General features: G+C 46.5%; 1 protein-coding gene across 30 annotated transcripts in view; it reads left to right on the top strand.

Annotated features, from left to right (window-relative positions):
- The window catches only part of KLHL25 (kelch like family member 25), an 89948-nt gene that overhangs the window by 51327 nt on the left and 24978 nt on the right, over positions 1-13643 (top strand). For 9 of the 30 annotated variants that reach the window (XM_086364682.1, XM_086364684.1, XM_086364686.1 and 6 more), the window contains 4 exons: positions 5152-5197; positions 5535-6359; positions 6729-6832; positions 7627-7719. The exons of 5 other annotated variants lie outside the window; for them this stretch is intronic. Coding sequence is in view for 3 of the 25 variants with exons in the window: in XM_086364680.1 (XP_086220806.1) it covers positions 2715-2721 (7 nt within the window). In the remaining 22 variants the exon portion in view is untranslated. Of the gene's footprint in view, positions 1-2568; positions 2722-5151; positions 5198-5534; positions 6360-6728; positions 6833-7626; positions 7720-13643 lie in introns of those variants that run through there. 16 more of the 30 variants (XM_086364695.1, XM_086364704.1, XM_086364701.1 and 13 more) reach the window with 12 other exon arrangements.

Here is a 13643-nt window from a genome sequence, read left to right on the forward strand (position 1 = left end):
CAGGGAGGAAGGCAGACACCCAGGAGAGAGCCTGTTATCGCAGGCCGGGTCTGTGTCACGTGTTCTTCAGGGTGGCATGGAGCCTGGCCAACTGCGAGCACACAGCCTCACCCTGCCTCCTCTCCAGAGGCCCAGGAAGGAGGGCTCACGTCTGCCAAGTGGCAGCGAGGCACTTGAGAAATCAAGTGCTTTTCATTAAAAACAGCATTTCCTGGTCAGGCATACCCAGCCTTTGCAGCCAGGAAGTTTCTTCTTTCTCAACAGCTCATGAGGTGCCATTTGAGCAGGGACTTTGGGTTTTTTTGGTGGGTTTTTTGGTTTATTTGTTTTTTCCCAAGTTTTAATAATCAGGAATAAAGCTGCTGTAATAATTTGTATACAGGTTTTTGAGTGAACATGGTTTCATTTCCCTTGGATAAATACAGGGAAGACAGTGCTGCTGGTTACTGAGCAGTGATTTGTGTACGGCAGTTTCCTGGCAGCTCAGATGATAGAGAGTTCGCCTGCAGTGTGGGAGACCCGGGTTCGATCACTGGGTGATCAGTGGCTACCCACTCCAGTATTCTTGCCCAGAGAACTCCAGGGACAGAGGCGGGCTACAGTCCATGGGGTCGCAAAGAGTTGGACCCAACTGAGCAACTAACACTTCCACTTTTCATGAACATTGTATAGATACAAATGTATTATTAAACGGACTTAGTATAGCACAGAAACACAGTTACGATGTTTTGGAAGCTAACTTTGCAATTCTTTAAGCCTGCTAACTTCTCAAGATTAAAATTTCACATTAAAACCTTAGTCCTTTCTTTGCTGCAAAAGGTATTCAGTTCAGTTCAGTCGCTCAGTTATGTCCAACTCTTTGCAACCCCATGAATCGCAGCACGCCAGGCCTCCCTGTCCATCACCATCTCCCGGAGTTCAATCAAACTCACGTTCATCGAGTAGGTGATGCCATCCAGCCATCTCATCCTCTGTCGTCCCCTTCTCCTCCTGCCCCCAATCCCTCCCAGCATCAGAGTCTTTTCCAATGAGTCAACTCTTCACATGAGGTGGCCAAAGTACTGGAGTTTCAGCTTTAGCATCATTCCTTCCAAAGAACACCCAGGGCTGATCTCCTTTAGAATGGACTGGTTGGATCTCCTTGCAGTCCAAGGGACTCTCAAGAGTCTTCTCCAACACCACAGTTCAAAAGCATCAATTCTTCAGTGCTCAGCTTTCTTCACAGTCCAACTCTCACATCCATACATGACCACTGGAAAAACCATAGCCTTGACTAGATGGACCTTTGTAGGCAATGTAATGTCTCTGCTTTTCAATATGCTATCTAGGTTGGTCATAACTTTTCTTCCAAGAAGTAAGCGTCTTTTAATTTCATGGCTGCAATCACCATCTGCAGTGATTTTGGAGCCCCCCAAAATAAAGTCTGACACTGTTTCCACTGTTTCCCCATCTATTTCCCATGAAGTGATGGGACCAGATGCCATGATCTTCGTTATCTGAATGTTGAGCTTTAAGCCAACTTTTTCACTCTCTTCTTTCACTTTCATGAAGAGGCTTTATAGTTCCTCTTCACTTTCTGCCATAAGGGTGGTATCATCTGCATATCTGAGGTTATTGATATTTCTCCTGGCAATCTTGATTCCAGCTTGAAAAAGGTATTAGGTTGGCCCAAAAGTTCATTAGGGTTTTTCTTTTATTTCTTTTTTATTTTTTAATTGGAGGATAATTGCTTTACAATGTTGTGTTGGTTTCTGCCACAAAGCAACCCAAATCAGTCACAATTATACACACACACACACACGCACGCACTCTTGAGCCTCCCTTACCTCTCCCGTTCCACCCGTCTAGGTCATCACAGCGTGCCGTACTGGGCGCCCTGTGTGAGCAGGGACTCTGGAGCAAAACAGCTCTGAGTACTGAGGACATGTGCACATTTCTTACCTTCTCTGAGCCTCAGTTTTCCCATCTGTGTAATGGGGACAATGATGGCCTCGAAGAGGTGCCATAGGAATACAGTGAAAGAAGGCTTGTACAGGGCTTGGGAGAAACACTCACTCACAGCAGGGTTAAAAAAAAAAAAAAAAAGTGACCTGGGTCTGGCGTAGCATCCGGCAGGTTCTTGGGGTTGTGAGGCGAAGACTCTCCTCACTGTTCTCACCAGCAGTACCTACTGTCAACTGGCTTTCTTGCTCAGCCTACTGAGACAGTCTGTGCAAACCCAGCAGGTGTGTGTGTACTACGGGTCTGTGTGTGTGACTAGGTAGTCGGTTTTTAACAGATATAAGAGGCAGCCTCCTATTCACAGCACGTCTCATTTTAGCAGAGAAAGCCAGTTGCTTATTGTGTGTGTATGTGTATATATATAACATAGTTCTGTAGTACTCCACTGTATGAATGAACCACCGTTTCTTTAACTGGGCCTCTCACCCATAAACATCGAGGCATTTGCAATCTTTTGCTTGTAGCCAAAAGGCAACAGAGGGCAGGAGTCCTTGGTGTGGAGAGGCTGGGGCAGAGGGCACGTGCTTCTGTCCTTTTGAAACATCTTGCCAAAGCGCTGTCTAGCCACACACCCCTGCCCACCGCCCTCCCCATGGGAGGGGACACCCAGAGCTGTGTCCTGGGCTTTGACGCTTGAGGCACCTTCCCATTCTGGTTCGACACTGCCAGCCTGGACTAGAAGGAGCTTCTGGAACACCGGGAGAAAGCAGCCCATGACCTGTAAGTGGCTGGTGCTTGACTATTTTTTTTCCCCTCTTCTGTCTTTTTCTGTATGTTCATTTTCCTCCCAGGCTGTCACTCCAGGTGGCTTGCTGAAAGTGATATCTAGGCCAGAGTGCTCTTAATGGCTCCATCTGTGGGCCGCTGCAGATCTTTCAGGGGGCCAGACAGGAAGAGAGACAGCCTCCCTCCCCATCCCCAGCCCCCGCACCACCTCTGTTTGCCAAGGGCCCAACCAGTCCTGCTGCCGAAGGAGGAACCCAGGACCGGGTGGCGATGTTTGCTTTGCGCGGGGGCTGTTCTCTGCTCCCAGCTTTGTTTCTCCGCTCTGTCTCGCTCTGGATAATTGAAAGGAAACAAGCGAATTCAACAGATGGGCGAACCTGAGCGCCGAGCTCTTTGTCCCCTCTGAGAGCCGGGATGTCCATTTCATTGGCCCTGCTCCTGTTTGCAGCAACAGCTGGGCTTGCAGACCCCCAGTCTCGGGGCCAGAGATGGTCCAGGAGGCCCCAGCGAGCTGAGGAGCAGCAGGACGCAGCAGTGGAGCCGAGGTGGCAGCGTCTCCCTTCCCCACTGAATTTGGAGGCATCTGAGCCATCCCTGTCTAAGCTGAAAGAAGCCTCTTTGTTGCCAGGTTGCTTTCATGAAGCAGGGTAAACAGAGCTGCTAGGACAATCTGACATCAAACGTCTGTAATAATTCTCCAAAGATTTTTATCTCAAAGTGAAAGTTGCTCAGTCACGTCTGACTCTTTGTGACCCCATGGACTATACAGTCAATGGAATACGCCAGGCCAGAATACAGGAGTGGGTGGCCTTTCCCTTCTCCAGGGGATCTTCCCAACCTAGGGATCGAACTCAGGTCTCCTGCATTGGAGCTGGATTCTTTACCAGCTGAGCCACCAGGGAAGCCCAAGAATACTGGAGTGGGTTGCCTATCCCTTCTCCAGAGGATCTTCCTGACCCAGGAATCCAACCGGGGTCTCCTGCATTGCGGGAGGATTCTTTACTAACTGAGCTATCAGGGAAGCCCTCAAGAGAGTAGCATAATTCACAGTTCAGGGCAAGCAAAGGCAGTGGGGGAGGGGGCTTCCCTGGTTTCTCAGACGTAAAGAATCTGCCCGCAATGCAAGAAACTTGGGTTCGATCCCTGGTTTGGGAAGATCCCCTGGAGAAAGGAATGGCTACCCGCTCCAGTATTCTTGCCTGGGAAATCTTGTGCACAGAGGAACCTGGTGAGCTACAATCCATGGGGTCGCAAAAGAGCCGGACGTGACTGAGCAACCAAGCACACCACAGCACAAAGACGTTGTTGGATACAAATTCAAAACTATGGATGAATGAATTAGTCAGGGTGGTTCTATACTGCGCAGACATTAAAAATTACAGCCAGGCAGAGAGACTGCGCAGGTTCATCCCAGTGTTTGCACGCAGGAGGCCCCAGTCAGTCTGTGTTCAGTGGTGAATGGAGCATGCCAACTATGTGAATGGGTAAAAACAATGTAAAATAGTGTTCCGTAACTGCAACAGTGTAAAATGTTTGGGGATAAAGGCTGAAAATAAGAAGCCAAAGTGAAAATAGTTACTCTTTTCAGTATTTCTCAACCTTAATCACTTCCCCTACAAACCTTTTTGGACCTTTTATTTCTAATTGCATTCAACCCAGCCCTTCCCCTGAGTCAATTTTAATACCAGGTATACTATACGGATATACTTAACCTTCCCTGGTGGCTCAGATGGTAAAGAATCTGTCTGCAATGCAGGAGAGTTTGATCCCTGGGTCGGGAAGATCCCCTGGAGGAGGGCATGCAACCCACTCCAGCATTCTTGCCTGGAGAATCTCATGGGCAGAGCAGCCTGGAGGGCTGCAGTCCATGGGGTCGCAGAGAGTCGGACTCGACCTAGCGGCTCACACTGTATGTCTGTGCTTCGTACCTGAAACACACAAGAGTTTTTTCAGTCCTCCAAGAGCCAGTGGCTGCCTCCGTAGGACAGTGTTCCAGCCCACCACCTCCTGACTGCCTCACCCCCATGAGAACGTCTGTGTCTGTGTCGGGGCTGTGATTCCCGGGGATCTTCATCTTTTGTATTTTGCCTCTTCTTTTGTGTTGTCTTTTCAGTAATAATGGCTGAGATCTGGGGTGTGCCTGTGGGCCCGTCTCACTTGGTTCGTGGAGCTCACACCCAGCGGAGGGGGTCTTGGGCAGAAGCAGGGGCGCCGACCCTCCGTGGCTGCATCTGCTGGGCTGGACGTGTGGCAGTTATTTCAGGGCGTCATTCCACATCTTGCCCAGTGGCCCAGCCTGTAAAAAGCACTCGGCACAGAGCCTGGTACACAGTCGGTGCTCATCACGTGGTTTAGTAGTAGTAGTAGTACCATTGTAATCCCCATTCGTCTCTGAGCTGCCGTTTTCTTATTTGTAAATTACAGAACTGAGAGGCCGTGTGGTAGGATCCCACCTCTGATGCTCTTCTAGGTGAGTGAAGCCATGTAACTGCATGTGCTAAGTCATTTGGGTCGTGTCTGACTCTTTGCGACCCCATGAACTGTAGCCCACCAGGCTCCTCTGTCCATGGGATTCTCCAGGCAAGAATACTGGAGTGGGTTGCTATTTCCTCCTCCAGAGCATGCTCCCAACCTTGGAGTCGAACTCATGTCTCTCTAAGTTTCCTGCATTGGCAGGTAGGTTCTTTTACCACTAGCGCCACCTGGGAAGCCTAGTTTTGGCCAGTGAGATGGGGGCAGAAGTGATGTGTGTCCTTCTAAGCCAAATACCAGTGCCGCACTTGCCAGAGCTTTCTCTCTCTTCCCAGTGGCATGGTGACTGGTGATAATGGTGTCGTTTGGGATGCCGGGAGTGACAGTGATGAGAAGAGCACTCTCCACCCCCTCGCCCCCACCACCAGCTAACCCACAGAGCACATCGCATGAGCAAGGAATATCTCTCCCCCCAGCGCCACTGAGACTCGGGGGTGTTGGTTGTTGCAGCCCAGCCCAGCCCATCTTGATTAAAACCGAGTCATCACCTTGTCAGGCTTGGCTATGAGGATGAAATCTTCCATGTAAGATGCCCAGCACAGTGTGGGTACATGGTAGTCAGGCGCTCCATCTGGCTCCCTTCCCAACCAGATTCCCTGCTGATTCTTTGCAACAGGTGTTGCTTCATCTTTCAGCAGCCTTTCACAGGCCTTGACCCCTTACCTCCTGTCCTCTGCCTCTTCTGGGAAGAAAGCCTGTTGCCTGGGAAATGCCAGGGCAGCGTGCCACCCAGACCCTTCCTCCAGGGGCAGCCCACCCACCCCAATGGAGCTGGTGTCCATCCACACAGCATCTATCAACTCAGAATAACAGCCCTGACAACCGGAGACCGTGTCCGTCTGGGACCTGGCTATATCAATCATGAGAGCTCAGTGGCTGCACTTCAAGTGTGCATAACAATCGTGTGCATCAAGTGAAAAGGCCGGAGCACGTGGAGAAGGCCCTGAGGTGTCTGCCCGCTCCTCTGGGACCCGCTTTCCCTTCCTGACTTTGGGTGTGGCTGGACAGGGTCACTACCCGCCTGGGAGTGTGTGTGAGTGTGTGCACATGTGTGAGACCCTTTAGCGGCGGCACTGCTGCTCACGACCTCAGGACGGCAGGTAGGTACCTGGCTGCCCCACAGGGTGCCTCATCAGAGGGTGTGGAAGGGTTGGGCTTCTGTCTGTGGGGGTGACCTCAGGGGTGGCCTCCGTCCCTCTCTCTGGGTTGCTGTTTGACACAGGACATTCTATGCTACCTGAAGAGAAGCCCCACTTACTGCCGGGCTGTGTATGAGGCAGACAGCCTCACCACTTGGCTGAGCCTCACTGTGTTCTAGAACCGCCCCCACAGCCAGCCCAGTGCCCTGCAGGAGGGCCAGGGCTTGTGATGAGGCCAGGATGGGGTGAGGCCGCGGGGCGGGGCGGAGCAGCACCCAGCAGACGCTATAACCACGTGAGACCAGGAGGCATGCCTTACACAATTCCCAGGACTTCCCTGCAGATTTGAAACCTTCACAATCCCAAGCTGAAAAACGAGATCAAAATAAATAAATGCACAGTGGAAAACATCAAGAGTTTTAAAACTGTTGCAGGTATGTCCAACTTTTGAACAGATGTATAGTTTTTGTTTTGGTTCTCTTTTTTCAAAGAAAGGGCCATTGAAAAGTAGAAGTAAAAAAGAAGGACTAATAAAAAAAAAAGTAAGCATTTGAGGAAAATAGGAGTAAGGTTTCTCACTGTCAGAGAAGGGAATTAAAAATATGGAAATGGACAAAGCTGTAGTGTTGAATTTGAATTGGAGATTTTGCTATGAATTTATGGTTTTCAATATGTATAAATAGATACCAGAATAAAATAGATATAAATGTGGAGTGTATGTGCATTCATATATATATATATATATATATATATTCCCTAGTTCTTTTCATTCTCAGGGCTTGGGATCAGCAATGAGCATATCTAGCTATCAAATTTTACTTTCCAAATAAATTGCCCACTAAACAGACCAGGGTTCTTGGAAAAATGAACTAATTCCAGGGATGGTAGCAATGTTAATTTCCTGATTTTGATGGCTTTATTGTGGTTATATAAGAGAAGAGAACGTTCTCCTTTTCAGGGACTACTCACTAAAATATTCAGCTTATTCTCAAATAGTTTAGATAAAAAGGTTCCTTGCATTATGCTTTCAACTTTTCTATAAGTTTGACATTCTCTTGAATAAAAAGTAAACACACCAAATAGGCATATTTAATTTGTTCTTAAAAAAAAGAAAAAAAAAAGAAAAGTAGAAGCATCTAGGGAAAGGCCCCATTGACAGTTCACTTGTATCTAGGATCTGTGGCTCTGCTTCCGTTGCAGCGATCTTACTGATTTTACTTTCAATTAGCAGTGAGATCTGCCTGCTTCATGAGGTGCTTAGTTTGTTTTCCACTTGAAACCTGAACAGACGGCTGCCCCTGCACCCCAAGAGCTCCCCGAGGTGCGTGTGTCCTTCAGGTGTGGGCAGAGCGGGGACCTGGGCTGCAGCATCACGGGGTGTCCTCTCGGAAGCCCCCTCCCGGGACCTTGGCTGCAGCATGCGGCCCTGCATGGGTGTGTTATCTGATAGCGTTGGAATCCTTCGTTATCACAGTTCTAGAAGTAACCCAGACCCAGCAGGCTTGAAGAAAACCTTCAGAGTTTTTCCTGACTACAAAAATACTGCATACTTGTTAAGAAAAAAAAAAAAAAAATCAACTTAAAAATGAACAGAGTGGACAGTGAAAAAGCCCTTTATTCAGAAGTGAAGGCTGCGGCTGGAGCAAGTCTTCTGAGTTTATTCCTTGACAGTGGTAATGGCAGCAGTAATAAAACAGCCGACTGGGTGAGAGGGTGAGGGCGCAGCCATCCTGATGCTTGTCTCCTGTAATTCTCCCAACAAACCTATGAAGCCGCAGCTGCTTTCATCGTTACTTCTGTGGCTGAGAAAAACAGGCCCAGAGAGGTGAACTCACTTTCCCAGGCTCGCACAGGAAGGGCTGGGCTGTCTCCAGGGGCCCTGTTCCTGTGCGGGAGATCCGGCTCCAGACTGCATGCTGCCTCTCCCCTCTCCGGGCTGGGGTCCGCCGCTTCTTACAGCTGGCATGTCCGCGGCGAATCCTTCACGCGCACGTGTGGCTCCAGGGCTCGGAAGTCCCTGGCCCTGTGTGATGGTGTCCCTGCCCATCCCTGGCCTTGCTCTTCCCTGTAGGGCTGGTGGTTTCTGCCCGGCATCTGCACTTACCGCTTCTCCACCTGAAGCCTCCCTTCCCTGCCAGGTGGGGAGGGGTCAGTGATCCAGGACAGAGCTGGGCCTCCCAAAGAGTGACCTCCAAAATGCAGTTCTGGTCTCCTCCGGTGCCTTTTTCTCTGAGAGTGGCACTGGAATCTTTGGAGAGCTTGGCAAGTTTTCTTCCTGGCTCCATGCATCCTGGCTCCGTGCATCACTCAAGTTTAAGCCCACGTGTCCCCTCTTCAGAGGGGCCTGAAAGAACCCACCATCATCGTCTTGCCTGGTGGCCCACCACCTTTTATTTTCTTCATAGAACTTCAAGGACGTGAAAGTGCCCTGTTCCCTGGTTTGTGTGCTCACTGATGCCAGGTCTTGTCTGCCCCATTCCCTACTGCCAACCCCAGAGTGCAGCCCCGCTCGGGCAGGAACCTGTCTCCCTGCCTGGCACGTGGGAGTTGTTCAGAAAGTTTGTGGAGAATGAGTGGGTGAGAACATTACCTGCAGCCCCTCAGCTGGGCGCTGGGCTTTTCCAGCTCCCTCTGGCCTGGAAGGATGGAGTTGACACACTCATTCAGAAAATCGCTGACTCCTGGCTTGGGGTGGAAGGTGGGGAAGGGTGAGTGATCCAGGACAGAGCTGGGCTTCCCAAAGAGTGACCTCCAAAATGCAGCTCTGGTCTCCTCCAGTGCCTTTTTCTCTGAGAGTGGCACTGGAATCTTTGGAGAGCTTGGCAAGTTTTCTTCTGAATGTTTTGCCCCTTGGCTTGTTTCCTTGTTTATTTGGGTAACTTTCCAAAGAGCAGGGAAGGGATGAGCTGGACCCCTTGTTATTTGGTGCCTTTTTTTTTGGAGGAGGGGGCAATTTTAAAACATTTATTTTTATATATTTTTTATTTTATTGGAGTATAGTTGATTTATAATGTCAGTTTAAGGGGTACAGCAGGATGCTTAAATTAGACATACACATATATTCATTCTTTTTTATTGTGTGAGGTGATGTCTCATTGTAGTTTTGATTTGCATTTGACTAATAATAATAAGCTATGTTGAGCATCTTTGCATGTGCTTGTTGGCCATCTGTATGTCTTTTTTGGATCCTCTGCTCATTTTTTGATTGAGTTGTTTGTTTTTCGGATGCAGAGCAGCAGGAGCTGTTTGTATATTTTGGAGATTAATTCCTTGTTGGTCACATTGTTTGCAAGTATTTTCTCCCATTCTGTGGGTTGTCTTTTCATTTTGTTTATGGTTTCCTTTGCTGTGCGGAAGCATTTAAGTTTAATTAGATCCCACTTGTTTATTTTTGTCCTTATTTTCATTAGGAGGTGGGCCCAAAAAGATATCGCTGTGATTTATGTCAAAGAGTGTTCTGCCTCTGTTATCCTCTAAGAGTTTTATAGTGTCTGGCCTTACGTTTAGGTCTTTGATCCATTTTGAGTTTATTTTTGTGTATGGCATTAAATAATGTTCTGATTTCATTCTTTTACATGTAGCTGTCCAGTTTTCCCAGCATCACTTACTGAACAGACTGTCCTTTCTCCATTGTTATTCCTGCCTCCTTGGTCATAGATCAACTGAGCACAGGTACCAGGGTTCATGTTTGAGTTTTCTATCCTGTTCCATTGATCTAGTCAGGTTTTGTGCCAGCACCATACTGTTTTGATGACAATAGCTTTGTAGTATAGTCTGAGGTCAGGGAGTCTTATTCCTTCAACTCTGTTTTTCTTTCTTAGGAATGCTTTGGCTGTTAGGGTCCTTTGTGTCTCCATACAAACTTAAGAATTTTTGTTCTAGTTCTGTGAAAAATACTCTTGGGAATTTGCTAGGGATTGTGTTGGGTCTGTAGATTGCCTTTGGTGGTGGAGTCATTTGTCCTATCTTGGTGTCATCTTTGATTTCTTTCATCAGTGTCTTCTCATTTTCAGTCTACAGATCTCTTGTCTCCTTGTGTAGGTTTATTCCTTGGTATTTTATTCTTTCTGATACAGTGGTCAATGGGATTGTTTCCTTAATTTCTCTTTTTGATCTTTTGTTGCTGCTGCTGCTAAGTCGCTTCAGTCGTGTCCAACTCTGTGCGACCCCGTAGATGGCAGCCCACCAGGCTCCCCCGTCCCTGGGATTCTCCAGGCAAGAACACTGGAGTGGGTTGCCATTTCCTTCTCCAATGCATGAAAGTGAAAAGTGAAAAAAAGTGAAAGTGAAGTCGCTCAGTCGTGTCAGACTCTTAGCAACCCCATGGACTGCAGCCCACCAGGCTCCTCCGTCCATGGGATTTTCCAGGCAGGAGGACTGGAGTGGGCTGCCAAGTATATAGAAATGCAACAGATTTCTTTGTGTTAATTCCATATCCTGCAGCTCTATCAGATTCACTGATGAGTTTTAGTGGTTTTCTGGTAGCATCTTAAGGGTCTTCTGTGTATGGTGTATGGATGTAAGAAATCAAAGTATCGTGTCATCTGCAAACAATCACAGTTTTACTTCTTTTCCAATTTGGATTCCTTTTATTTCTTTTTGTTTCTCTGATTGGTGTGGCTAGAACTTCCAAAACCCCATTGAATAAAAGTGGTGAGAGTGGACATCCCTGACTTGTTCCTGATCTTCGAGGGAATGCTTTCAGTTTTTCCCCATCGAGAATGATGTTAGATGTGGGCTTGTCATATATGGCCTATATTATGTCAAGGTATATTTTCTTTGTAACCACTTTCTGCAGAGTCTTTACCATAAGTGGGTGTTGAATTTTGTCAAAACCTTTCTCTGCATCTACTGAGATGATCATGTGGTATTTATTCTTCGGTCTGTTAATGTGGTATATAACACTCGAGTGTGATGGCATTTGTTAATGTGGCGTATAATATTGAAGAATCCTTGTATCCCTGGGATAAATCCCGTTTGATGGTGGTGTATGATCCTTTTAATGTATTGTTGGATTCAGTTTGCTAGTATTTTGTTGAGTATTTTTGTGTCTGTGTTCATTGTCCATGGAATTCTCCAGGCACGAATACTGGAGTGGGTAGCCATTCCCTTCTCCAGGGGATCTTCCCAACCCAAGGATTGAACCTGGGTCTCCTGTGTTGCAGGCTATGCATTACCATCTGAGTCACCAGGGAAGCCCCTCATCAGTGATACTGGCCTGCAATTTTCTTTTGGCGGTGGGGTGGGGGGTGATGTCTTTGTCTGCGTTGGTATCAGGGTGATGGTGGCTTTGTAAAGTGAGCTTGGGATCTGGTCCTTCCTCTGCAGTGTTTTGAACAAGTTTCAGAAGGGTAGGTATTAACTCTTCTCTAAATACTTGATAGAATCACCTGTGAAACCACCTGGTCCTGGACTTTTCTTTGTTGGAAGTTTTTAAATCATGGTTTCAATATTAGTACTTGTAATGGCCTATTCATATTTTCAATTTCTTCCTGGTTCAGTCTTGGAAGTGTGTATCTTTCTAAGAATTTTTCCATTTCTTCTAGGTTGTCCATTTTACTGGCATATAAATGTAGTAGTCTCTCATGATCTTTTGTATTTCTGTGATGTTCATTTTAAGTTCTCCTTTTTCATTTCTGTTTTCATTGATTTGAGCCCTCTCCCTTGTTTTCTTGATGAGTTTGACTAAAATTTATCAATTTATTTATCAATTGTTTATATTTTCAAAGAACCAGGTTTTACTTTTATTGATTTGTTTTCTATTTTCTCATCTATTTCTTTTATTTCTGTTCTTTATCATTTCTGGGCCTTTGAGCTACGATCAAATGTATTTCTGCTCTGATCTTTATGATTTCTTTTTTTCTAACTTTGGGTCTTTTTGTTCTTTTCTGGTCACCTTGGGTATTTGGATTTTTTTGTTCTTTCTCTAGTTGCTTTGCGTATAAGGGTAGGTTATTTGAGATTTTTCTTGTTTCCTCAGGTAAGACTGTACTACTGTAAACTTCCCTCATAGAACTGCTTTTGCTGCATCCCATAGGTTTTGGATTATCATATTTGTGATATGATAATCTCAAGGTATCTTTTGATTTCCTCTTTGACTTCTGTGATCCACTGATGGTTTAGTAACATATCATTAAGCCTCCAGGTTCTGTGTTTTTTATAGTTTTTTGCCTCTGTAATTGAATTCTAATCTCACAGCATTGTGGCTGGACAAGATGCACGATGGTATGATTTCGGTTTTCTTCCAGTTTACCGAGGCTTGACTTGTCACCTAAGATGTGACTCTATGTTGGAGAATGTATGATGTGCAGTTGAGAAGAGAGGGTGTTCTGCTTTCTGGATGCAGTGTTCTGTAAACACCAGTTCGGTCCATCTGGTCTAATGTGTCATTTAAGGCCTGTGTTTCCCTGTTGATTTTCTGTCTAGGTGTCTGTCCAGAGAAGCCCCTCACTCTTACTGTGTCACTGTCAAGTTCTTCTTTTATGGCTGTTCGTGTTTGCCTTGTGTATTGAGGAGCTCCTATGTTGGGTGCTGTTACAGCTGTTACGTCTTCTTGAATTGATCCCTCCATCATTGTGTAGTGACCTTCCTTGTCTCTTGTAGTCTGTTTTGTCTGATACGAGTATCGCAGCCCCAGCTTTCTTTCGATTTCCATTTGCGTGGAGTCCCTTTTCCCGTCCCCTCACTTTGTATTTGTCCCTAGATCTGAAGTGTGTCCCTTGTAGACAGCACACAGGCAGGTCTTGTTTTTGTATCCATTCAGCCAGCCGATGTCTTTCGGTTGGAGCATTTAATCTGTTTACATCTAAGCTAATGTTGATATGTATGTTCTTCTTGCCATTTTAATTGTTTTGTTTTTGTAGGTCTTATTTCTTCTCTTCTTTTGTAGTCTTTTGATTTGATGTCTGTCTTTAGTGTTGTATTTGGATTGCTTTTTCTTCACTGCGTGTGTATTTACTGCAGATTTTTGGTTTGTGGCTCCTGGGGGGTTTTGCTTTTGCAGGTTTGGTATTTATGTGCCAGTCTGTTTTAGGTTGCTGGCCTCTTTTTTCCAGTGCATTTCCAGTATCCTGCATTTGTATTCTCATCTGCTCACAACTGCTGGCTTTGATCCTATGTTTAATGTGTAGATGTTTAATGTACTCCGTTTGCCTTCGTGTTTGCCTTTACTGATGGGTTTTCCCATTTGTAATAGTCTTGACTCTACTGTACTTGGGTCTCTTCTTTTCGACGTAGAGAGGTTCC

The sequence above is a fragment of the Bos grunniens genome, chromosome 21 (genome assembly GCF_055505025.1).
Source record: "Bos grunniens cultivar Pamir isolate PY7600 chromosome 21, Bosgru_T2T1.0, whole genome shotgun sequence".
NCBI lineage: Eukaryota > Metazoa > Chordata > Mammalia > Artiodactyla > Bovidae > Bos > Bos grunniens.